The sequence below is a fragment of the Ictalurus furcatus genome, chromosome 22, assembly GCF_023375685.1.
Source record: "Ictalurus furcatus strain D&B chromosome 22, Billie_1.0, whole genome shotgun sequence".
Taxonomy (NCBI): Eukaryota; Metazoa; Chordata; class Actinopteri; order Siluriformes; family Ictaluridae; genus Ictalurus; species Ictalurus furcatus.
In genome coordinates, this window is record NC_071276.1 from 12200577 (window position 1) to 12228228 (window position 27652).

General features: G+C 38.4%; 1 protein-coding gene across 2 annotated transcripts; it reads right to left on the reverse strand.

Annotated features, from left to right (window-relative positions):
- Positions 1-1138: 1138 nt before the first annotated feature.
- On the reverse strand, positions 1139-25785 carry si:ch211-204c21.1 (disabled homolog 2). 2 transcript variants are annotated; one of them, XM_053654138.1, is made up of 15 exons: positions 25525-25785; positions 15189-15391; positions 9052-9200; positions 8416-8514; positions 8177-8308; positions 7995-8078; positions 7405-7428; positions 7266-7298; positions 6748-6810; positions 5181-5768; positions 4263-4416; positions 3571-4071; positions 3383-3462; positions 2593-2689; positions 1139-2396 (listed from the first exon to the last, which is right to left on the reverse strand). In XM_053654138.1, exons 2-14 carry the CDS (start codon positions 15268-15270, stop codon positions 2621-2623), a joined length of 2058 nt encoding a protein of 685 aa, XP_053510113.1. In that variant the 5' UTR covers positions 15271-15391; positions 25525-25785; the 3' UTR covers positions 1139-2396; positions 2593-2620. The 2 variants fall into 2 exon arrangements, with proteins under 2 accessions (XP_053510113.1, XP_053510112.1); XM_053654137.1 differs by having other exon boundaries at positions 1139-2399; positions 25525-25784.
- Positions 25786-27652: the final 1867 nt, after the last annotated feature.

Consider the following 27652-nt stretch of genomic DNA (forward strand, 5'->3'; position numbering starts at 1 on the left):
CGGTAAAGAGAACTCAATTCGGTACTTGCACAATGAGGTGGCTCTGGAATCCAGACAAGTCTGGAATTGAGTACCCCAACTCTACTTGTTTGTCCAGCACATCCCAATTGAGATCTGGGGAGTTTGGAGGCCAAGCCAACACCTTGAACTGTTTATCATGTTCCTCAAACCATTCCTGAACACTTTTTGCAGTGTGGCAGGGAGCATTATCCTGCTGAAAGTGGCCACTACCATTAGGGAATACCGTTGCCATGAAGGGGTGTACTTGGTCTGCAACAATGTTTAGGTAGGTGGTACGTGTCAAAGTAACATCCACATAAATGCCAGGACCCAAGGTTTCCCAGCAGAACATTGCCCAGAGCATCACACTGCTTCCGCCAACTTGTCTTCTTCCCATAGTGCATCTCTCCACCAAGTAAGTGGCACACACGCACCCCGTGATTCATCAGACCAGGCCACCTTCTTCCATTGCTCCATGGTGCAGTTCTGATGCTCACATACCCATTGTAGGTGCTTTCAGCAGTGGACAGGGGGCAGCATGGGCACTCTGACCGGTCTGCAGCTACGCAGTCCCATACGCAGCAAGCTGAGATGCATAATGTGTGTTCTGTCACCTTTCTGTCATAGCCAGCATGAATGTTTTCAGCAATTTGTGCTGCAGTAGCTTTTCTGTGGGATCGGACCAGACAGGCTAGTCTTCGCTCCCCACGCGCATCAATGAGCCTTGGGTGCCCATGACCCTGTCACTGGTTATAAGCAGTTTTGCTCCCTTGAATCAACTTTTGGTAGGTACTAAACACTGCATATCGGGAAAACCCCACAAGACCTGCTGTTTTGGACATGCTCTGACCCAGTCATCTAGCCATCACAATTTGGCCCTTGTCAAATTCGCTCAAATCCTTACATTTGCCCATTTTCCCTCTGCTTCCAACACATCAGCTTCAAAAACTAACCGTTTACTTGCTGCCTAATATATCTAATATATCCCACCCCTTGACAGGTGCCACTGAATTGAGATAATCAATTTTATTCAGGTCATCTGTCAGTGGTTTTAAGGTTATGGCTGATTGGTGTGTGTGTATAATGTATGTATGTGTATATATATATATACACACACACACAACTGACACGCAGAACATTATTAAAGAGCCAGAAATCGCTTTATTTTAACACATACTCCAATAAAAGATGAAATGCAAATTGTTACAGATAAATAGGACACTTTTTGATCCCATTCTATTAACTGTAATTCCAGTTTATTGCAACAACTACAGTTATAAGATAAATGCCATAGTGCACAATAGAGTATATATATTTATATATTTATACACACACACACACAATATACACAGTTCCATACACACATAACTCATAAGTCATTATGACAAGACTTCCAGTACAGTACAGGCAGATCGTCTTTCAGTCTTCCTTCTGAGCCTTAAAGTCACTGAGGTGAAGGCACACTGATAGTCAAAGTCTCAGACCTTACATCTCACAGTGCACAGCACACCCCTTGCTTACTTGTTTTCTGTGATATGTCACTCAGTGTAACACAGCGAGAAAACTGAGTGTCTGGCAATCATCTTTAAAATACATACATACATACATATAAGTCAAGTACATGAACGGTTTGGGATGATCAGTATCCATATATGACAGTTAAACACATTATTTAAAACTGAACTTTAAGCTTGATAATATTTCAATAGTACAATACAGAGTGGAGTAAAATACTCAGCCCGAGACATTATCGGATCAGTACTAGAGCAATATGAAGCAGATTGCCAGCTGTAGCCTGCCAATTTTTCTAACATCTCCATAGGAGTGACTGTATTCTGTCCATCATTAAAAGTAACAAATGACATACTTTAATACAGCTGGTATACAGAAATACGCGATATCCATTTGGCCATAAACTTCAGTGTGGATTAATGAAAAGGAAAAAGCTTAAGAAAATAGCACTCGTATATCACTAAATAGTCTGGCATAAAAGGCTATTGTCTGATAAATCATCTGCAAATTAACAAGCATCTGCCAAGTAAATAAAATAAACACACAAGCAATAATACTGCGATGAAGAACACAAAACTGACCTACTCCATGTGACTTCCATTACTTTTACCTGCGCAGTGAACACTCAGCATTCTCCTCTGGTTCAGTTTGTGCTTTCTTGCCAGTGGCTGCATTAACCACTAGAATAGTGCCATATAATATGAAGCAACATCAGTGTACATTTGCACTATGCCATCTTGGCCTTGGGTACTACATGAAAGGACATCTCATATTGTGTTTCTGAAGTAGGAGGTCTTCATGGAGCTTTTGGGTGGCATCTTGTTTTGACCGTATACATCGGAAAAAGCAGCACTTCACAGGAAAACCTTGTGCCTCAATAGGAGCTGCTGTGAAATACATGACCATAAGATTAGCAGTGAAACTAATATCCTGGGTAGAGTAGAACTGTACAAGCCATGTTCAGTGATAAAGCAAGTAAGGAACAGACAACATTATGCAAATGAAACCATTGTAACTAGCTGCATACTTTTATATGGATACTTAAAGTATCCATTTAAGGTTCAATTTTGCTTGACTTACTTTATGGATCCATGAACATAAAGGGTCATCATGCAAAGGGGTTTCCATATGGGTCTCTAAAGGGATCTGATCCCACAGCCTTGATAGCAGGAGCACTCTGTAAAAATGTCAACACATTTCAGCCACTACACAACAGTTACATAAGGAGTAAAACATAAAGGGGCATACATTTATAGGAAAATAATCAGCAACAAGGTGGTGTGATGCGTGTTTTATTCTGATTACACCACAGAAATTTGTCAACGGTTAAGTAATACTTTTTATCAATTTAAAGTACCATTTAGTGTTGTGGAACAGCCATGAAACTAAATAATTCCTTTAAAATGTGTACTATAGCAGCTTGCCATGTAGAAAAAGTATTGCATTTTACTGTAATTCTTGATTGGTCTTAAAAACAGCAGAAGTGTCAACAAAGGTATTCTTGATTATGAAAAATCCACTGCTAATGTGTCTCTAAAATGCAGCAGCTCATACAAAGTGAAATGGAGGTATTGAACAGTGTAAATCTAGTGAGTGAATGCATTACATTGCGTACACTGGATAATAAATAAATACGTACTCAAACACACATAATCGGTAATTCTAGTTCTAGTTCAGATAGCTAGTATTATATTAGCCTAACAATACAGTACAATAGTCATGTAACAAAGTAAAACAGGTCTTGAATCTTTGTTGCAGTGTGCATGCAAAATGAAAAGTTAAATAAAAATGAATCTAAAACCTGGCATGAATTGCTCTACCATAATAAAACTATATTGTATAACATTACAGGAGGGAAAAAAATACTTACCGGAATAGTTGCTGGTGCTCCAAAAACACTTGATCCAAGAGGACAATCAAACAGGTTCTGGCCACCAACTTTTAGCGGTTCTGTAAAAAGAGAACAACTATTAAAACAACTTGCCCTCAGTGATGCAAATTCACACCGCAATTCAAGGCAAACTGAAGACAGAACACCAGCCAAATCTGCCGTCTCACCATTCTTAGCCAGGACATGAGGTGGCTTAGCCATTTGGAAATCCTTAAACATTTCTTTGATGTCCCTCTTCTCTTTTTCCCCCAAAGGATCCAGGTCCACAAAGGCATCAGTGTCCACCTTAGGGGGTTCTTTGACGGGTCCTGCCCGTGGTGGGATCAGTGGAGGAGGGCTGGAGTTTTGCGGTCCCCCTGACAATAGGTTTGAAGTTGGAGGAAAGATGTTGGACTGGAAGGGATTCCCCAAAGTTGCATGCTGAGTCCAGGATCCATTAGAGGCAGAAGTGTTGTTCTGTCCCCAGGAAGGAAGCTGTTGGGTGGATGTATTCCCAAAAACTCCATGGCTACCTCCCCAATTCTGTACTGGAGTGGTGGAATAGGCTGGAGGCTGTGTGAAAGCGTTGGCGACATTGGTAGTTCTAGGGAACACCGAAGAGAGTGACTCATTCCATGTGGCTGTACCAGGATTAGAGGAGGAAGATGAGTGTCCAAGAGATAGCCCTCCTTAAAAAGAGACACAGCATTATTAAGCCGACATGACACATTCTATTTAAACAGAAGCTGGTACTAGATATAAATTCTCCATTGCATCTGAAATGCCAGATTGTGACATTTTTAATGCCATTTCTGAAAAATCATTAGAAAGGTCAAATGAGTCATATAAAGGTCAAATTGTAAAGTTTTGAGGATTTTACCAAGGTCTGTGAGGGGGTCTGAGGTGCTGGTGGTACTCTTGCTGAAAAAGTCAACAGAGCTCACTGGGGTAGAGTCCGGTTGAGGAGGAGATGGAGATTCTGACTGGGTGGGTGAAGTGAACGGATCTGCAGCAACGTTTTCATTTGTTGGGGACTGAGGAATGCATACAAAACCTGGTAAAACCATTGTGTCTGAAATGGGGTATAGTGTATCAAATCCTGAAAAGGTGACAAGTCAATAATATCACAAAGGCACATAAAAGAATTTAAGTGCAGCACATGGTCAGTTCTTACCTAATGTTCTCTCATTCACTGAAGCATTAAAAGATCAGATCATATCATTAGATCAGCATGTAAGAGAACCATGTTGAGACCTTGGAACTATAATGCTCTATCTGATTATTCTGACACAGAAAAATCTAAAGGTTTTCAACATAATAATAATAATAATAATAATAATAATAATAATAATAATAATAACAATAATCATCATCATCGTCATCATTATTTAAAAATAACAATAACAACAACAATAATAATACTTATTATTATTATTATTATTATTATTATTATTATTATTATTATTATCATATACAAATTCTTTAATCTGTATTTTGGTGTAAAACTTCTCACATATATTCAACAGCATGTAAATAAATAATAATTACTGAATGGATAAACTATGAGCTTATAGGTGCTTATACTGAAGGTGACAGTGTGGTTTAAGTTAAATTGGTTTTGGAACCTTTTTTTGTTTGGGATAGGATGGACCACCTGTCTGATTCTGCCGCCTAGCCATACCCCTGTGTAAATGTAGCATTTTTTAAACCATGTTATGTTACTGTAACTGTATTTAAACAACAAAATGAAATGAAATCTCATGTAAAGATGTCAAGATGAACATGCTTCAGTCCTCACCTTCACACTCCTCCTTCCTCGGCCAGCTTTTGTGTTAAGAGGTGGAGGGCTTATGATAATAGAATCCTTGGCTTGGTTGACAGCAGCTTCAGGCTTGCTTCCGTTCTCATGATTCACTCCATTCTGAGCAGTTTCCAGAAATGGATCTGGTGTCACTTTTCCGCTATGGCCGTTCTGTTCCCTCTCTGGTATGTTATTTTGAGTCCAGGCAGTTGTCTCTACTGGCCTGACATCTAGTGGCCACTGGCCATTACTGAATGCCTGGACCAGTGTCCTGTTGGAGAGCTGGTCAAATTGCTGGCCCAAGTAGTCTGAGTCACCGTTCTTGGGGTCACCATTGAAAAATTGGTGGGAGTTGGAGTTATGATTGGCTGTTTGGTTGTTGCTTTTGGAGAAGGGGTCATCCCGGAAGGGATCGTGGCTAGGGGTGGGGAAGAAGTTGAGCTGAGAGGAGAAGGGGTTCTCAGGCGAGAGGTTGGACTGGGCTCTGAGGGTAGAGGATGAGTTGGTAAATGGGTTGCCTTTCACACAATTCTGGTTGCTGTCTATCTCAGTGGACAGATCCAGCAAGAGGATGTCCTCAGATTCCTAAGAGAAGATGTCTCATCAGTAAGGAATAGAATACTATTAAGCAAGGAATGCAACCCCCCCCCCCACAAAAAACAACAACCATGCAACCAGGTGTGAAAATGACAAACGTGTTCACTTTATGATATGAAACCACTGACACTCGCATGCTATGATGATTGACCAATTAAATTACCTCAGTAATTCTCATGCACAATCATGACTGGAAGAGAATTTTCCTAAAACACTGTAATGGCTGAACTGACTTCACAGACATCTATTTTATTAGATAATTACCTGAACTTTAACTCTCACGGTTATTGCAATTTAGTAGAAAAAACAGACACTTCATTAGGACTAAGCATAAAAACCATGCACATACCATGTCATTGGTGGTTAATATTTTACTAAACATTTTCCACCTTACTGCTTTCCAGATCAATGGACTCATTCAGTTCTACAGCTACAGCCATAAGCTCTTTCTATAAACCCTGTGAATATCCCAGGTTCTGACTAATCAACACTTTTGCTTATTGTTCTTATAGTCAAAGAGAAAAAAAATCTGTTTCATGTGCTAGAACCTCCAACAACCGAGTCTTGTGTAAGTTACAGCGTCAGTTATTATTCTTGGCTTCAGTCAAACTCCACTACTCCCAAAAACCTCATTTCCTTAAAACTGAGGCCAATCTGACACTTTGTGAGCGGACCAGAGTCTTGACAACAAGGTCCAAAAACACAGCTGGAGAAGTGAGCTTGAACCAGACATGTCTAATTCATTTGACATACAATGGTTCTACTAAAGAGCAAGTGGATATATAATGGAGAAACAAGGATCCTACTCAATTTTTGATTTTGATCTCAATAAATTTCACAGAACTCACATAAGATTACCAAGTTAGATACATCACTGGATTATTTACTCATAAGTCTAATGTTGCAAATATTTTTTAACTCTAACTAGAGTGTTTTACTGGATGGTGCTGTTTTGATTCTGTCGTACCGAAGGAGAGTTCATGTCTGGTGGAGTTGACATGTCTCCAAACAGGTCCAGCTGTTCCACACCCTAGAGGGAATGGGATAGTGGGGGAAAAAACAGCAGAAAACAGGAGGTTTTATGATCAAGTAATTAAATGGGGGCCAATGACTACAAGTCATACAAAGTTCATACAGCCACAAAACTAAGAAAAACTGGAATGTGCTTAAACTGTCAGTAATTCACGAAAAATGAATGAGGTATTTTATTTTTCATACAGTCCAAAGGAGATGACAAGAGTCTAAAAGGTTATTGTTGGTTTGTGTCCTGTTTTCTGTTTTAATTAGCCTAGTTTGCACCCCTAGGTGCAGGGTAACCTTTAGTGCTTTAGGCTTGAGTTTATGGTAGTTTTTGTTTGAGACAGCAATCGTGGAAGAATTCAGGTTCATGATTATCAGACTGTAAGTTGCTGTTGTGATAGTGAATACTGCATCACCATGGGTTCTAACCCTAAAACACAAAATCCTAACATAATGAATACTTACTTTTTGATTGCCGAGTGAGGCGTCACTTCCATTCTGTGGTGAAAAAGAATGTTTACTTCAAGATTTTTAAAAAATATATTGAATGTTCTTATAAGTAGTACTCTACTCATTTACTGTATCTGTACTGGTCAATGCTTACCTCTACCACTTTGTTGGCTTCTTCCTGGAGATGAAATAAAATCAGATAAGTAATACACCAAAGATAGCATAACATAAGAGCTACAATAAACATGGCAAATACAGCACATGCCTAACTGTTATTAGAGGTTAATTAGTGATGATACAACTTAAAAGCTGATAATTCCTTATTCAAAAAAAGTGGAAATAAAATAAAATGTCTGTAAACTCTAGAAGAGTAAGCACACCCAGGCTGGACTACATTTTGGGTGGATGCTATAATAAAAAGCAGGACCAAACTTATAAGACGAAATCTTATAAAATTTGAATGAATTGTGGAATGAGTTCCAAAGACAATCAACTACAGTATGTACTACTCAAGCGATTAGCATTAGAATCATGTGTTGAGAAACATCAACTCTACACTTTTGAGGTGCAAAGTCGTGGATGTCTGGACTGACAGCTTTTGTTACTATATACACAATTCTCATAACAGCTATTATGACACTGTAAAAATAGTTACTTCCTGACGTGAAAGTTGTAATTAGCATGTCATAACTGCAGTTTTCTGGACATGACCACGCATTAATCCAATACAAATACACCCTGTACCTTCTTTGAACCTTCTGCTTCTTTTTTCCGCATATTAAAGATGAGCTGAAAGAGATCCTTCAGGTCAATAACAAGAGGCTCTGCCTGAAAGTAAAAAAATGACTGTTAGTCTGTTTCCACGCTGCTGCTTTTATGTTAAAAAAAAGAGCAAGAAAACATGCCCATTAGGAACCCCATCACACCTGCTGAGCAGTTTTAATAGCGAAGAACTGGTGCTGGCCCTCTGCACCACACACATAGCCGAACGCTCGATTGTCTGTAACATCACGAGCAATGAAAGATATCTTGTTCACTGCATGTTCCATCAGTACTGCCTGCAGAGATGAGATATATAATATAATTAGCACAGAAAAGCAATAAACATTTATTTTTTAATTGTGAAGGCAAACAGATATGGCAGCGAATGGCAAAGAAGACTCACCCCTGTCTTCTCTTCTGTTATAGTGATTCCTGAGAGAGAGATGTTCACCCAAACTCTCTGCTTGTGTTTGCCCTGAGAGCGAGAAGCTGCTGCCTTGCCCTGAAAAACAGCCACTAGCTTAGAAAGTGCAAATACTTTTTCATATCATTGAATTTAAAAATGCACCAAAATGTAATATTTCTTCATTATGTCATTAAAAATATTAATATTCAGTGGCTTGAACACATCCTGATCTGAAATGCAAATTGTTACGGATGACATGATAGACAAAAAAATAAAAATGAAAAATTGCCACAAACCCTCCTTGTTCATTAGATTACATTACATTACCTAATCTATTTAGCAAAAAAATATTGGTTGTCTAGCTACTGTCAAATATGCTGAGAATATGACAATGCAAATCCCACTCATCTACCTCACTGCAAAAGAAAAATCTTAGCAAGTAAAAATATCTTTAATATAGACAAATTCAACTAGTATTCTTAAGCCCATTTCTAAATATTTTTACTAATTTCATGCTTGAAATGGACTTATTCTATTGGCAGATAATGTTGCTTATTTCAAGCAACATGAAAAAAAAAATATGACTTTAGGAAAAATCTTTACTATTTCTTTAATCCTTACTATATAACCTACCTTCAGTTTCATCATGGAGTCTTGGCTCATTTTGTCCCCTCTGGCCTCAGGCACATCGTCCACTCCAATTAGCTTGGCCTTGTACCGAACACCATCACCTTTGAACCTGGCCAGCAGGAACTCATCTGTTTTCTCCGGAGTAGCTAAAGCTGAGACAGAGATATGTATAAATCCTATTAAATAAAGCAAAGACTAAAGACTGGAATGAGTTTTGATGGTACACCTAGAATAGACATGAAGTCAAATTTGTCACCAAAATGCTGGTTCTGTGTAGGATGTTAAAATGAGATCTGGTCATCTTATCTTTGACATAAGCATTTAAACTACAGCAGAGATGAACATTACTTGAGCATACATATATGTACTTCATTAATATCCTTAAACATCATATCATTGTAGGGCATTTGTACTTATACCTAAATCTAACCAAATTTACAAGTCACGCCTTACATTTTCATATTGACCTTCCTAAACTAGTACTAAACTGATCATGACTTATTTTTGTGCCCAGATACCAATTCCATCATGATTCTGTGCATGTGAATAATATTTAGTAACTATATTTAACAAAATATTGAACAAGAATAGCATGGCTACAACAACCAATGCCTTCCAGTCTCACTTGCTCTTCCTACAACTATATGATTTCCAACATGGAATTTACGAATACTAAAGTACACTAAAGTCTGAATACCACATCAACCTTGAAGCTTAATCTTATCCTTTATGACTTTTCATACAAATTGAGTCATGCAAAATGTAATGGATCTGCATAAATAAATAAATAAATAAATACATACATACATAAATATTGGCCTGGCTACCTTAACTACTCACAATTTAGTGTGGACACGTTCTAACTATCACTCCAGTAGAATTCTGATGAGCTACTTCTACTTTTAACTGCAATTTTGAGACAATACCCATATTTTCACTTAGGTATATTTTCCTGTACTTTCTTCCTATCCGTGTACTGATACTCAATAAAAAGCCTCATTAAAGGATGACACACTGTGTGATTTTGTTCATAATAAAGTACTTAAGAAAAATCATACAGCTAAGAAAACAGACGTGACTCTTGAAAGCTCAAATGAAAAGCCAATGTTTATCAAAAGATTCTGCTTTTGTTTCACCTGGGAATGAACTGTTATTAGGCATGACACCTGAAACCACATAAAGCATGAAATTATGGCTCCAAAGCAAAACAAAACAACAACCTTCTGCTGTAACTTGTAAAATAAACAGTATTTGAATTCGTAGAGTTATGTATCTTGACCAAAGGGAATAAGAAAGCAGAAAGTACACACTGTTCAGAGTAGAGTGTTTATACTGAAACAGTTTCTTGGCTGAGTCTGTTTGTTTGATAGCTCAGAAGCTGAGAACGGGTCTTCTGCAATTCCCACAGCCCATCATTGTGTTAGGTGCTTATTAGGCAGCCTTTGTAGTTCACTTAAAGGTCTTCTCATGTCAGTGACTTTGATTTAACTGATTCATGTGGTCAACATTAATCAAGCGTCACCAAAAAGGGGTCGCAAAAGTACACCTTTATAATTCATAACACTTTTTTTGATGTTTGGAAGCGCACGGCGGCGGTTAGAGATCCACCATCATTCACATAAGTCCTTCAATTCAACTCGTTTCGATTCCATTCAATTCAACAACACTGCTTTAAAGAAACCCAGATATAGACTTAGATCCTTAATGAGCAATCCAGAGGCAACAGTAGCAAAGAAAAACTATCTGATGCATAACTTTAAGGAACCTTAAGACATCCTCTTCTGGGTGACTCTCAGACTATGAATCATTACAGTATACAGCTGTAGAAGAGTAAAGACAAATGTAATGAGTGTTTGAAAAGGATGTTCAGTATTATTAGTATGCTCAGGAACATACTACTTTTATGTTACATCATGTACATTTATATTTGACAGCAAAGAAAACAAACATTATTTCCTTCTTCAGTCCGCATTTTCTATCCCCCTAATTATTTTTTTTTGTTCATAAAGGTAAGGGTTTGTGTTTAAAGTCAGAGGTATTGATGCTACTAAAAAACCTTACCTTGGACACCTACTTAAGAAACATCTAGCAATTAGCAACCATGGAGGCGTGAACCAGATGTATGTGATTTACATAATCGGAATGGCACATCCAATTAAAATCAACTTGGTGCATAACCCATCTCTGATAACTTTCCCAATGTAAAAAAACTTTTTGGACTTATATCCCAGAATCTGACTACATCCCATAATGATTAGGAGTCCTTGGATGAGGACAGGACAGTGTTTATGATTACAGCAGTTCTTAGAAAGTAAAAATCTATAGTGTGCAGGTGAGCTTTTCCACTGAAAAGGGTCTTCAGAGTCCTGAATATCATTATGACTGCTACACCATGGTTTAATATTGGTGCTTGTTTCACTTTGTAGTCCTCTTTTGACATTGCATTTTGCCCTTTCTTGTTTTTTCCCCCTCTTCAACCAGACTTTACTATTTAGCTTTCTTGAGATCACTAGAGAGATGCGCTCAATATATGATTTATCTACTTCAAGTCTATTACTGGCCTCTGTTTATCTTCTTTCACAGAACTGGATAGTGCTTGATCTGTTATTTTCTCTTGCTCTAGCTGGCATTCCTTTTCTGCCATCTTCCTCTTTCATCTTATTTGACTTGTTTGTTTTGGTCCGGGTCTAATAGCTCTTTCTCCTCTCCCTCTGCACCCTCTCTTTCTTTGGAGCTCAGCTAATTGTGTTGGGGTTCTCCACTCGACTGTTGGCCCCTGTTTAGATGGCAGGGGCGGAGAGAGGGAGTGAAAGAATGGGTACAGCCAGACAGTTTGTGAACAAACCAAGGGACGCTATTGACTTTCAAAACATGCAGGGACTCAACAGGCTGGAGGTTCCCCCCTTATTATCACCAGGACACAGGACAACCCCCACACCAATGAATGTGCAGGCCTCTTTCAGTCACATCCTCCCCTTTTAAATAGATCAGACACAACTGCCTTTGATGACTTTGGGCAGTGAAATAAGATGGAAGGCTTCAAGGCTTGGCAATGTGTGTCTATAATAATTAAACTTAATATTAATAACCTAGAAACCTAAAAAAAGACTAAAACATAATAAATCATCAATTGTTTTTAGAGAGAGCTGTGATTGTTTATTTGTCTGTAAATTTAAAGTCATGTTATAAAGGTCGCTAGTCACTTGTTGCTGTCTTACAGCTACAGGGTCCCTGGAGTTTTATATGTTCTCCTCATGTCTACATGGGTTTCCTCTGGGTACTCCAGTTTCCTCCTACCTCCCAGAAACATACCAGTAGGTGACCTGGCCACACTAAATTGTGTAAATGCCCCATGGTCCAAATCCATCACAACCCTGACCAATACAAAGCACTTACTGAAGAAAAATGGATGAATGAATGAACCAGTGTCATTGATATAAAAGAAAAACTGAATTGCTCTCTCTTTGCAGATGCTGTGTGGCTTTTAAATGGTGAAACATTACAGCTACTTGTCTGCAAATACAACCTCATTGAACACGTTGTTTACGACGTAACCTCTGACCTGTTAAGTTCCTTGTGAGCAAGACAGCATTTATTTTCTGACTAAACACTGTGGTCCTGATATGAGGTGCTTTGACATTAGCAACTGACAACTACTTAGAAACCCAGCCATTTACAAATGAGCCTGCTGATATAAGCAAGTGATCTAAGTAGGTTTTGTTTTGTTTTGTTTTTTTTTTAAGCCAAAGTGAAAACTGGAACAGTCACACCACAGCTGATTTGTCTGCTGGTCTTCTGAAAACTAGAGCGTGCTTGCAAAACAAAATGACACCTTACATGATCAGCTTACATGATCTATCGTCACTTTTTTTTTGAATAGGAAATGCATTATGGCATGAACCGTCCAGATGCATTGTGTAACACAAGTCTCTGTAAGATCCTCAGCATGAGAAACACTTCACTTGTTTTCCTGCCTGTGAAAAGCGATCATAAACAGACAGGGAGGGGAGGGATTTGCACTTGCAGCTGGAAGATATTGTGGAGACAGCCCTAATGGAATCCATCACCGGTGCACTCTTCCTCTATGAGCAAGCCTGGCAAAGACAAACAATATCACTGTGCACTGGGTCCAGCTTAACAAAAATAAATCCAGAGAACTATTGGGGTCAAGGAGGCCCACAGAATCTGGTATAGAGGCTTTTAATGTTCTCTACACTGCCGTGGCTTTCTTTAGAAGAAGCAGACAAATGCAGCAGTAACATGGTGATGTATTTGGTCGTGGAATATTAAGGGAGCCACCAACATAATTTATTAGATCTACTTTATTAGCAGCATTCAGTTATCTATCATTTATTCTTATTTAACCCCTTAAACTCTTGATTTATTATTCGGTTACAAGTAAAAAAATAAAACACTGAAGTGTACTGTTATAGGAAAATAATCAACTATAGGTGGAGTGATGCAGGCTGAGGTGAAGTGTAATGGCCCGTGGTGTTTTATTCCTTTTATACCACAGCAATTTGGCAACAGTTACACTTTTCATGAACTAAACAATGTCACATCACACTTTTCATTGTGGAACGCCTGTGTAACAAGTTAATTCCTGTAATCACTTACATTATAGCAGCTGCTCCCTCACCAGGCTCTCCTTTTTCTCTCTTGAAGTTAATAAGACAAAAAAAAAATACAGCTTGTCATGTTCATGAGAAACCGCAGAGCTCTCCATGCTCAAGATTTTCTCATGCTGATCAACCTAAAGTTACAGTGGTACCTCTTAGTGCTGACACTGGAGTCTCCTTCCAAAAATGCTAAATAAACATCTCCTCACAGAAACCTCCATCATATCAATGATTGCGCATGTTTTTTAATCCGTTTATGTAGAGCATCCATCATATAAAGCCGCCATTCCCGAAACAACAATGTATTAGAACATGCACATTAATATAAACCTATGATATAAACCTCTGAGCAATCAATCCATCCATCCATTTTCTGTACCGCTTATCCTACACAGGGTCACGTGGAGCCTGGAGACTGTCCCAGGGGACTCGGGGCATGAGGTGGGGGACACCCTGGATGGGGTGCCAACCCATCGCAGGGCACAATCGCACACACACTCACACAACCATTCATACACTACAGGCAATTTAGAAATGTCAATCAGCCTACAACGCATGTCGTTGGGATGGGGGAAGAAACCGAAGTACCTGGAGGAAACCCCTGAAGCATGTGGAGAACCTGCAAACTCCACACACAAGGAGGAGGAGGGAACCTCTGACCAATTAAAATCAGCAATTCAACAGTGTACTATATTCAACAGTATATAGTATATTATTCAATGACTACTTCAAAATATCCAGTAAGTACAGTGACGCTAATCAGAAAGGTACGCAGTAACTAGGGTCAGGAATGCAAATCTGGACCCGTAAACAAATCTTGGGAATTTAAGGAGTTAAAGAATTTGTGTATAAAAGGCATCACGGCTAAAAGCATGTCAGACAGCTATTTCAGGATCAGGATTTTTGCAGAATATAAGTACGTAATGATCCGTAATGAACACACTTGCCTCAAAATACTGTGAATACTTGGAGCATTATTCTACGTCTGTGGTTTATTTGGGCATACACCCAGTCAAACTGACGAGCTTCTGTTTTTTCCACGTATAGGGGAAAAAAAAGAACAAGAAAAAGAGAAGTCCTGTATTCGTCAGGCTGAATGGGGTTTCTGTTAAACATTACAGGTCTGTCCATTCATGTGTTCCTCTGTGTAAGCAAAGTCAACATCAACATTTATTTAAATGAAATTATGCAATACTAGCTAACTAATAAAAAGTTCTATCATCCCTGAAGTTTCTTGCATCGCGGGAAAATAACAGCGGACATCATAACAAAGAAACGCCAGCTGCTTCGTCTGAAAATGGAAAGAGATTTCAAAAGAAAGGGGATGCATAATGCACAATCCTAGTGAGGTGCTCCATACAACAAACTAGAAAACCTTAAATAAACCACATCTCCAAATCACATGGGACTCCCGCTTTCAAATCATGACCTCCAAAGATACAGTTAGAAGAACAAACTGTTCGCAAATTCCATAAACATGTACTCTGTCGTAACCTCTCAGCCCCGAGCAGGTTCACGTACCCTTCTTCTTCTCTTTCTTGGATGGCGTCTTCACGGGTGCCTGCTCGGCTGGAGGCATGCCGGACTCCACCTCTGCAGACATTTTTTGGGGCCAGCCTCACGTGACGGGGTGATCGAAAGCAGCTCTCTTTCCTTCTCTCCACTGTGTAGTGTGCTCGACTACAGCCTGACTCAGCAGTGGGTCATGTTCAGCAAAGCATGAGCTGGGGAGATATGTGAGAGGAAAAGGTTGAGTGAAAGAATTCAAGTAAAAAAAAAGAAAAAAAAAAGCTAAACATGGCTGAGAAGATAAAAGAGTAAACTGGAATTAGGGCTTCACTGCTATGTCACAGACCAGTAGGAAAACCACACTCATCAAACGCACTCAAAGCATTCTGTAAAGTGCTAGATTAATGCTAATAACTTGTTCATTACATGAAGATACAGGTGTAACTTGCGTTGTCTCCAACAATTTTTGAAATTGTTTATCCATTTAAAATCTTTTACATAAAAGCCTCCGACAGGAAATATTTAAAAGTTTCTAAAACTTCCACTTAAGTCATGATATGTGCCACATTATTAACGTATTTATGAAAAATAATGGTATTGTCGGATATACAAATATAAAATAAGGCTGTATAATGGCTGTAGCCGTCACTACTGTATAAAGACACTTTTTAAAAACAGCATTAAGCCCAAGGTCAAGGCACTTGTCTTTAGAACTGATAACATTGCAGTTTTCTTACCATTTCACACTGTAATCAGTTATAAGAGTGCAAAACATGGAAGTTATTTGGTGTTGCAAAAATGGGGAATGTTGCTGCTTATAGTAAGGAAGTAATGCTAGCTTTCACTGCAAAAAGTTGCAGAGCCTCCTTTGCCCAGTAAAACTGCTAAAACTGTGGTTTCTGCAGAACATACAGTACAACATTCAGTACAACAACTTTTCAACACTTCTGACACAAAACTTCTTTATTAATAATTATTATTTTTATTATTAAATTATTCTGTGTGGTTGTTAGCCAAGATGCTAGTGGAGTGTAAAGTGAGGATGAAATCATACTATAAGTTACTTTAATACTTTACCACTGGCAAACAGCAGCCCATTCAGATTTTGTCAGTGTCCATGAACTGCCCATGAGATTAGAAACTGAATTAATATTTAAACCAAGTAATCAACTGTTGCGTAATGTTGTTTTTCTTCATTTTATCTGTAAGGTGCTTTGGATAAGTTTGCTCATTCAATGCTGTGAGAAATCAAGTTACTTTCTCTTATTGTAGGGTTACTTATAATTGTTTTCTCATATTTATATAAAAGACTACAACAAACATTTAAGACTTTGAGTAGATAGATAGATAGATAGATAGATAGACAGATAGATAGATAGATAGACAAAATATAAATAAGTGGCAGAGTTTCCCATAGCATCAGAGTATAGTCAATGAGCTTATAAGCAACAGCAGAAATCAAAGTGGCCCTGCAGTAAAACAGAAGCTGAACAAAGATCCTGAAGTTTGGTGCATCCTAAAACGGCTGTGCTGTTGTGCTATAAGAATACGCTTTTCACTGTTTATTACACTGAACCTAACATTCAGTTAGCTTATCTCTCAAAACACTTTTTCATATTTCCTCAGTCCTAACAAAGCCATTGTTTAAAGAGCAGGCACTGCAGTGGTTATAAATTCTCTGAACTCGACTAACTGTGGTGCAGTCGCTTTCTTTCTTTCTTGAGGGAAACTGTAATGTAACAGTTCGATTGTCTTACTACAATCTCTAACATGCCTTGAAGAAATGAAAACGGTTTACACTTGTACAATTCAATTTGTATAAATATGCATGAATAAAAAGGTTGCAAGAACAGAAATCAGATAGAATAGAACAGATAAAAGAACATATGCTGTCAATATTCTTTGCCTTGGTATTCAAGCTATTAAAAATGTCACCAAATATGTGGCTAAAGGAAATGGGAGCTTCCCTTACATCTGGGATCCATAAAGCCTCCACCTTATTCAGAACATAGGCTGATTGTTTTCTTGCACTTGTTTTCAATCTAGGAAATCTGAGCGAGACCTCTGCACAATATTTGGTGCGTCTTTCCTTTTCACCCGCGTCAACTTATTTAAGAAGAGGAAATTAATGTAAATGCTATAAATACGCTCCTCTGCTCTTAATGAAAGCAATGCTACAATGCTCATGAATCTCAGAGTATTGAAATACTTGGGAGCTTGTGACTGGGTGTTGGCTGTGAGTAATGAGAATAAAATGTTCCCAAAGTTGAAAAAGCAGGATTTACAAATCCTCATCTAAACACACAAGTTGGATTGCACTATAAGAAGCCTTGTTTACGGACGAGTAATTCCCGGACCACATAGAGTTACCAACAAACTTTCCTGAAAAGTTCCCAAAATGGAAACGGTCATCTTTAATTATCTTACAGCCTCTTTCCTTTCCTGTTCTTTTTTCAAGCTGGGTGATCATAAGCACTTTTCTCTGCCACCTGACATTAACACTTCCTCTTGCACACTATAATCAGCTGCACCTCACTGAGCAGCAACCGACCCACAACCCAGCTTATTTTAGCAGGTAATGTATGTAAATTGAGTTGTGAGACTATAAATGGAGATCAGAATATATTATAAAGAGAGCAGCTGCGTTAGACTCAGTCATGGTGTACAAAACAAAATACTCCACGCTCATCATGTGGCTAGTAGTTAGTGACCATTGAGAGAATGATAATTACTTAGAAATAGGACAAAACCAGTTGGTGAAAGAAATGCCATATTATGGTGAATCAAAAGAATGGAATGGTATGCTAGCAGGCAGGGAAGGTACTGGCAGAACATTTATGGGAAGGTCTCAGTCTGATACAGCTAATCCTCTGAAGTTGTATGCAAAGATGTTTCTTACTGAACTCTTGCTGGAAGGGTGCACACCTAAATCATGCCTGGGAGCTTGTACCAGGCTGTGACAGAATTTCAGAAGCACACGATCATGAAGCAGACCTGCACACTTACAGTATACTATGTATACTGACTTTTATTAGTTGCAGATATCCATGCTTTTGAAGGGATAGCACGCAATCATTTGAATAACTGCTACAAAATGTTGTCCTTAACAGTTCATAGTAAACCTTAGAATCATTAAAGGGTCATGGAAAGTGCAGATACGGTGTGTTTTGTTTCGTCTTGCTTCTTTACTGTTTTGGATTTCTTGTTTCTTTGACATCATAGAAATTAACACATTTAACTATACTCGCCCATTCACTTTACAGCAGGTTAGTCCCACCCATTAATTTTACAGCAGGTTAGTCCCACCCATTCACTTTACAGCAGGTTAGTCCCACCCATTCACTTTACAGCAGGTTAGTCCCACCCATTCACTTTACCGCAGTTTAGTCCCACCCATTCACTTTACAGCAGGTTAGTCCCACCCATTCACTTTACCGCAGTTTAGCCCCACTCATTCACTTTAAATTCTATAGCAGAATTGTTGGGCGAAAGAGGTCACAGCATTATTTCATTCTAATAGTTTATCTTTTCACTACTATTCCATATGAACAGCTTTATCTAACAAAGTACCACTCTCAAGCTGCTAATGCGAGCTAGCTAGTTTCTCATTTGCTGATCTGTTTGACATTTCTATAGCTAGTTATCAAGTCCTTTGCCTATTTTTTAACCGTTTATCTCCCAGAGTTTCTTGAAGTTCGTGACTGCCAATAAGGGTCAAGATAAGTATGCAAACACCCCTGTCAAAACTGAACATACCAGATAGTAGCTTAGCAAGCTAGCTAAATATGGAGAAGAGCATAGAGATTAACAAGAGCCTTTTACTTGTGCTTAAAGATGGAGACCAATGGTTTATAACACTAAGAGACAGGCACAAAAAGCTCTGAAACACCAATTTTGATTTCAGGGGAACATCTTAATAGCCTGGCTATAAGACAAGCTCTTGTAACACCTCTGCTGTTAGTTCAAACTATGTTTTTTCCTTTTTTCAGGACACCATGCCTGGAAGAATTCTTTAGAAGTCGCTTGGAGACACGAATTTCCTTTAAAGCCTTTCCTGCTGCTAAAACAGATCATTCCAGGACTTCCTGGTCATAACTAAGCCAAAATCCAACGTCTATATTTACACCTAGTATCTGGCCTGATATGACCTTCAGCCCCTCAGGATCTAGTTTCAGAGAAAAAAGTGAACAAGCAGGCCAGATCTGAAGCCACGATTCTGAAGATCCTTCCAGTGAAGGAGAACAATGAGTGTACAGTAAACAGCAGCTTTTCTCTTCCCTGGCTCCATGCCTCTCTCTTCACACAGGCTGTGCAGATCCCTAAATACACACATCAAGAAAAAAAAAAAAAAAAAGCCTGGAAGCCGAGACACATCTACCTCAGAACTGTGCCAGGAATGTTTCACAGAGGACAAGTCTCCAAACAAAAAGTATCTCCATGGGTGTAGATTTAGCAGCTACCCAAAACAAGCCTGCAAAGGTTACAGAAAGGTCTGAGGCCACATATATTTGATTCACCAAAGACTGTACCTTAGAATTAGACTGCTAACTAGGTAGCAATTAAGCTAACACTAAAATTAAAGTAGCCTTGTTTGCACAAGTTACAGACTTCTTCAGGGTGACAATACACACATAATGAGAAGTTTTTATTTTGGGGTGAAAATCTACCATTTACTTGCTGCTAACTTACAGTACAGAGGGGAAAACATTATGTTATAGTTTGTGGAACTACAATTTAATGCTTGACTTAGTGGTGTCAGGCCACAGTTTTGACTATTGAACCCAGAACATTGGTTTTTCACTAAAGATGGCATGATGGCACTTTTGGTTTTTCCGATACAGATACTGAAACCTTGATCAGCTGATACCCATATCCATCTGATACTGTTTTCTTTAAAAACTACTAAGCTGTGCAGGTGCATCTCAAAACATTTGAATATCGTGGAAAAGTTTTACAGCATTTTTTCCTGTAATTTAATGCAAATTTAATGGAACTTTAATATATTCTAGATTCATTACACATAAAGTGAAATATTTCAAGCCTTTTTTGTTTGTTTGTTTTAATCTTGATAATTACAGCTTACAGTTCATGGCAGACAAAAATCCAGTATCTCAAAATATTAGAATAAATAATTTATAATACAGAAATGTCGACCTGAGAAGATTCTAATCAGATAATTAACTCAAAACACCTGCAAAGGTTTCCTGAGCATTTAATCTCTCAGTCTGGTTCAGTACACACAACCACAATCATGGGGAAGATGAAAGTAAATTTTGCATTTCATTTGGAAATCAAGGTCCCAGAGTAAGGAGGAAGAGTGGAGAGGCACAGAATCCAAGTTGCTTGAAGTCCAGTGTGAAGTTTCCACAGTCAGTGATGATTTGGGGTGCCAGGTCATCTGCTGGGGTTGGTCCACTGTGTTTTCTCAAGTCAAGAGTCGATGCAGCGTCTACCAGGAGATTTTAGAGCACTTCATGCTTCCATCTGCTGAAAAGCTTTATGAAGATGCTGATTTCCTTTTCCAGCAGGACAAAACTACTAGTAACTGGTTTGCTGAGCATAGTATTACTGTGCTTGATTGGCCAGCCAACTCGCCTGATCTGAACCCCATAGACAATCTATGAGAGACACCAGACCCAACTTTACAGATGAGCTGAAGGCCGCTATCAAAGCAACCTAGGCTTCCAGAACACCTCAGCAGTGCCACAGGATAATTGCCTCCATGCCACACCGCACTGGTGCAGTAATTCGTGCAAAAGGAGTCCCGACCAAGTATTGAGTGCATAAATTAACATACTTTTCAGAAGGTCGACATTTCTGTATTATAAATTCTTTATTCTAATGTTTTGAGATACTGGATTTTTGATTTCCATGAGCTATAAGCCGTAATCATAAAGATTAAAACAAAAAAAGGCTTGAAATATGAAAGTTCCACTTTTTAAATTAAATTACAGAAAAAAATGAACTTTTCCATGATATTCAAATTTTTTTAGATGCGCCTGTACTTTTTTCATTACAATTAAACTCTCTTGCACAAAAATCACTTAAATATAATAAAGTATAAATATAATAAAAATCTATCCCAACAAAAAACAATTAAGTCCCTTAATATGTAAGCATTTCCAGTTCCAAAATTTCTGATATCCGATATGTTTTCTTTGATTTCCAATCTACCATTTTTCCTGGTATCAGCCTGATATCAATACTGGGTATCAGGTCAGTGCTATCTCTAGTTTTCACACTTAAATAACAAATCTTATATATGTTTGCTTAAGAAAGTTTTAATATTTCGAAATTTGATGAATAGATAATTGAGTAGCTCCTCTAAATAACTGCTCCAGGTTAAAAGGAGGTCTGGCCATGTTGTAAAAAGCAAGCACTGCCAACTTATTTCCAGTCAACAATTAGTCATCCCTAACTGAGTGACATTTAGATGCATGAAAATAAGAAAATAAGAAAATAAGGATAGATGATTTCCACAGTGAACTTTCTGGAGAATTGCCATGACTCCCACATGCTCCTTAGACAGGTACTGGCAAAAATGTTCTACTCTGAGCTGCTATAGTCTGGCTTTGCATAGCAAACACAAAATCCATCACCAGAGACATGTAATCAAACAAAATGGAGGGAAGACGAACACATACAAATAGCTTTGGAGGGATTTTTCTGTTCAGTTGACTAGTAGACACTAATTTGCATGAAATGAGTCGCTCTTTTGAGCTTACACAACATGGCAGGCATTTAAATAAATAGTAACATTAATGCAAAGAAATAAACTGAGAAGCCCTGAATACCTTCTTGTGTGCAACAATACAATCCAGTCCAAGAGAAAATGGAATGTATTGACTGAATACCACAAAAATATTTCTGATTAGTAATGCAATTAAATATAATATAAACAAATACAGATCAAGCAGGGCAAAACGTTATCATATATCAGGAATGCCATGTAATAATGGCTTAATACACTGAGGTGCCAGTTTATTATGGAACACCTAAGTTGTATCTATAAGAACAGCTCACTTTGTAGGTATACAATTACTGCCTGAAGCTCTATGTAGAATTTGTTCATTCACTCTATCCTGTCCACAGGAGCACTTGTACCAGTACAATACACACTGACATCATGTCTGTGCTGAGAATAGTACACCTCCTAAATAATATCAGCTTGGTGGTGGTCCTCTACTGGTCCCATTCCACTGATGGATGGGGTGGTGTCAGGCTGACAAATTGTCCATTGCAACAGATAAGCTACATACAGTAAATACAATAAATGTATACCTGTGCACCTAAATGGGAGGTGCATATAATAACTGCAATTTAAGCTCAAAGCATAGTAACAAGAAAAACATAGCTATTCCTTTCAGTGACGTCTAAAGGTGCTTAGGATAATTTCCCAAAAAATGAAAATAAGCACAATACTTACAGTCTACCAAAAGCAGTTGTTAACATAACTACTCTGAATTTATATTGTTTTCACTCACAATACAATGAACTCAGGCCCGTTCCATGGGAAAGGGACAGTATCTAATCTTCCCACCATAGTAAGTAGAGACTTTAAGTTAAGGAAGGGTGAACACTGCATGAGGATAACAAAACAGTTTTAAGCTGTCCCCTTGTGTGGTCTTAAAAGTCAGCAATGGTGTATAAAAACACAAGCAAACACCAGACAATGCCAGTTTTCCTCAAGGACTTCTGTAAAATGCCCTTGTTTACTTAGACTTGTAGTGAGAAAGTCATCTCTGGCCATTCTTTTTCAATTATACTGCAGATCCTTTTACAGTCTTTTACAGAACTGTTTTGGAAACTCCTGACAAAACTGTACTGAGTGGGATCCAGTCCTCCTCAACTCTCCCAGCCTCATTAAATGGCTTTGAGGTGATTAAGAAATAAACTAACTAGCCATAACCTTTATACCACAGCTTTTCATACAAAGTGAGTCATTATAAAATGTGAGGATATGTTGGGTCACCATTACAAGAAGTTCTTAACACCACTCAAATTACTCAAAGAGCAGTTACTCAAAATGTTACTCAAATTGAGTAGTAAAATTCAAACTATTCAGTTTATGTGAAATGGAGGTCAAGTGTCATCCTCCGTTACAGATTTCAAGTGAAGAAAACAAATGGTTCCACATCTGGACTGAACTTCTTGTCTCTTTTTTTTCTACCATGGAGCAATGCAGAGCTTTAAATGATTGTCCAGATTTTCATTCTTTCTTCACAAGAGAGGGAAAGTGGGGCACAAACAAACAGGCAGTGCAAAGGTCATTTACCTCAGCATGTGGCCACCCCACTGAAATACTGCTCTTCACGTAAAAGAGATACCATGACTTCTCTAGTGACCTGTATATGTTGCCAATGAAACGCAATAGCACTCCTTTTTATATCCATTCACACAAACACAGAAAGATAACCAAGAAAATTCAAATGAGATAAGTTTCTAATGTTCAGTACTCTTAATGGGACCTTGCATTACTTTCTTTGTCCTTCCTGAACTTTCCTTCTATTGAGAGCTGGATAGCCTAGGAGGAGAAATGCTTCAGAGCACGCCAAAGCGAAGGAATGACTTAAGGAGGGAAATTAAGTTGAGCGCCAACATCTGCTTTCAATAAAACGGCACGCATTGTACCAAAAGAGGGGGAAAAATCAAGTGTCTCGCTCTGAATCATACTCAAACATTGCTACCCCCCCAAAAAGATGCTATTTTACTTCATACAACACAGTTAAACAAACAGTGATGACTTGTGTTTAAACGTCTTACTCAGCTAAGACATTTAGGAGTGTTTAGTTGGGGGTGCGGTTACTTTCTGTGAGATTAAATCTTTGCCTCTGCATCCCTGGCCATTTGTGGAACCACAGAAAGAAAATTGGCATTTTCCCTTGACATTTCTGGTAATGTTTACCTTACACAACTCCAAACTGTTTGAAACACTCTTTAAAATACTTCCACGTTCCGTCGGCTCCTTATGAAATAGAGTGCAGTGAGTTTACAGTGGCATTTCCTTCATTAGATTGAACACGAAGCGTGGTGAGGTAGTGGGCAAAGACAGAAAGAGAAAGAGAAAGAGAAAAAAATGCCATAATTATGGTTATTTCTAGGCCTCCCTGACATTTTTTTTTGCCCCTCCTACTTGCTCTTCCTGTCATCTCTCATTTCTTTCTTTCTACTTTTCCACATCCTGGACTGCTATAAAGGTCCAGGTCTCCACACACACACACACACACACACACACACACACACACATTCCTTCAGACTTAGATCATTCCTATATTCAGGGAAAAAGTGTTTGTACACAATGTTCTCTTAAAATAAATAGCATGAGAAGACTTTGCTCAAATGATTTAACAAGAGGTGGTAGGTTATTCAGTCATGAGTGAAGTTCTTGTCTTTTGTGAACCAGTACGTAGAACATAAAGACATTACAGGATAAGGAATTAACCAATAACCAAGCAGTATTTTCTTGATAAACGTTATAAGGACTAACTCATTTCCTCAGTTACTCTTTAAAACTCCAAACACTTGAGCTAATATGCTATTATAACAACTGAACGAATCCTCAGAGGCTATCAAACGCGAGCTAATTAAGACTGACACATCATGTATGAATATTACAATACACGGATTGCCAATTTGTGAAGCACAGCCTTGAAGGTGTAAAAACAAAACGCATAAAGGAATGGTCAACTAGGCTTTAACACAGACTACATTTTATCACACCTCAGGCTACATTTTAGTGAAGCCTATTGAGCTCGCGCCTGGCACGCGATATGAAACATAGTCCTCACACTCTCTCTCTCTCTTTCTCTCTCTCTCTCTCTCTCTCTCACACACACACACGTCGTGACGAGAAAGAATATGAAAGGTCAAAATGCGGCGAAACAAAGATGTCAAAATAAAGCACACAAGCGTGTGGAGGAAACAGACTGGACCTGTCGTGTGTCATGTGTAAATAACGCGCTACAGACGGACAGGATTGACAGACCGCCTGTGCTAGCAATAAGATATATTTATCTGGCTTCGTCCTATTCAGGTCGGATAGTGACTACACTTCCAGCCTAAAAATATCAACAGGTTGCATGTAAACGCTACAATTCGGATAAACACCACAAAGAAAATCATGATTTTAGATTAAAGGTGTGTTGTTGTTTTTTGTTGCTTTTTTTTTCAGGCGTGTCTTACATTGAATGCATTAGGCTATATATATATATATATATATATATATATATATATATATATATATATATATATATATATATATGATAGGTTGGTTAATATTTCTATTTTGTCAAGTTTTTTTTTTTAAACCAAATCCAAACAAACAGGTTCCAGGCATCGTTGTACTCACCGACGTGTAGTTAACCAGTGGTGCTTGGACCATGCATAGTTTTCTGCTGCGCCTGTGGAGCGGATGACGGTGTAGCAGACGGTGCAGTCGGTCTGCCGTGTAGCCGGGCTTTTAATGAGATGAGATGATATAAGATGTTATATGATGATAGATGATGAGATGAGATGGGATGAGATGTGATGTGGCAGTCAGATGTTCGCAGCTTTGCTCAGCTCTGCTCAGGAATGCGCTGTGATGTTGCAGCAGCGGCTTGAGACGCAGTAACTCCCCCACAGAGTGCCGCCTTCAACACGGCTTCCAGTTAACTCTGTAAGAGCCGGAGCGCGCGCGCGCGCGCGCACACACACACACACACACACACACCCCTCAATAAGTGGAGTGAGGTAACGACTGAAAGCACACACTAATGGACTGTATAGTGTCGAAATAGACAGACAGGCAGGCAGGCAGACAAACAGGCAGACAGACAAGCAGGCAGACAAACAGGCAGACAGGAATAAAGAAAGAACCAAAGAAAGACTATTAGAACATGATCTAGAAACTATAGCTATGAAATTATTCTGCAATAGTTTTAGCATATATGCTACAAAATCATACACATCACAGAGAGAGAGAGAGAGAGAGAGAGAGAGAGAGATGTCTTGCTGTCTTTAATGACATTATTTGTAGAAAGAAATAAAGAAAGACATGAGGTCTTAGCTGATATTATATGTATAAATAAATAATATCCTAGATGACATTATGTGTTGAAAGAAAGAAAGAAATGAGGTCTTATTTGGCATTATATAAGGGGCAGTGGTGGCTTGGTGGTTAAGGCTCTGGTTTACTGATCAGAAGAGTGGGGGTTCAAGCCCCAGCACTGCCACTGTTGGGCCTTTGAGCAAGTCCCTTAACCCTCTCTGCTCCAGGGGCTCTGTATCATGGCTGACCCCAGCTTCCTGACGTGCAGGGGTATGCAAAGAAAAGAATTTCACTGTGTATATGTGATAAACAAAGACTCATTAACATTATATGTGGAAAGAAATGAGGTCTTAGCTGACATTATATGTATAAATAAACAAATAAAATCCTAGCTGACATTATATGTGAAAGACAGAAAGAAATTAGGTCTTATTTGACATTATATCTAGAAAGAAAGAAAAAAGAAAGAAAGACAGAATGACTATTAGAAAATGAAAGGTGGAGGAGCACAAGGTCTCTAACATCCACCAGCTCCGTGATGTCGTCACGGAGGAGTGGAAGAGGACTCCAGTGGCAACCTGTGAAGCTCTGGTGAACTCCATGCCCAAGAGGGTTAAGGTAGTGCTGGAAAATAATGGTGGCCACACAACATATTGACACTTTGGGCCCAATTTGGACATTTTCACTTAGGGGTGTACTCACTTTTGTTGCCAGCAGTTTAGACATTAATGGCTGTGTGTTGAGTTATTTTGAGGGGACAGCAAATTTACACTGTTACACAAGCTGTACACTCACTACTTTACATTTCTTATACAAGTGTCATTTCTTCAGTGTTGTCACATTAAAAGATATAATCAAATATTTAGAAAAATGTGAGGGGTGTACTCACTTTTGTGAGATACTATATATCTATGACATTCTTTTGCATATGTTTTAGAATACAGGATACAAAATAATAAGCAAAATAAAGTATTAACTAGTTATGTTGCTTAATACAGCAATATGTGAAAACAGGCTACATTTGCTTGGCACAATTTTATTACATTATTTAGTAGAAGTGGTTTACATATTGTTTTTTTTTTTTTTTAAATTATTCTGTTACAGTGGTGGACATCACCACCCATTATTATCACTGTTCTGACTGAGTGATTTATGACTGAGTTATTAGCTGCTTTGATAATCACTTGAATTTAATAGGTTTTAATCCAAACTTCAATAAATCAAAAGCAAATCGGCCTACAAATAATATCAGCTTGGTGATGTGTTCTGTCAGTGGGAAGTTCAGGAATAAAAAGCTCTATAGCTCCAAGAAATAGACTATAGAATATTATTGTACACATTTAAATAATGAGCCTAATATTTTGTGTAGGAGGTTTATGTTCATAAAATAAAGCTGTGCTGAGGGGGACAGCGGAATTTATTTTACAGTTAACAGGTTCCCTTGCTG

What these genes read in the sequence shown, in the direction of transcription:
- si:ch211-204c21.1 (XM_053654138.1), bottom strand. Translation starts at nt 15,270, where the DNA reads ATGTCTGCAGAGGTGGAGTCCGGCATGCCTCCAGCCGAGCAGGCACCC. An exon ending in CCTCACTCGGCAATCAAAAA is followed by an intron (nt 6,811 to 7,265) that starts GTAAGTATTCAT and finishes CATTCCCTCTAG; the next exon opens with GGTGTGGAACAGCTGGACCT. An exon ending in TCATGTCCTGGCTAAGAATG is followed by an intron (nt 3,463 to 3,570) that starts GTGAGACGGCAG and finishes CTCTTTTTACAG; the next exon opens with AACCGCTAAAAGTTGGTGGC.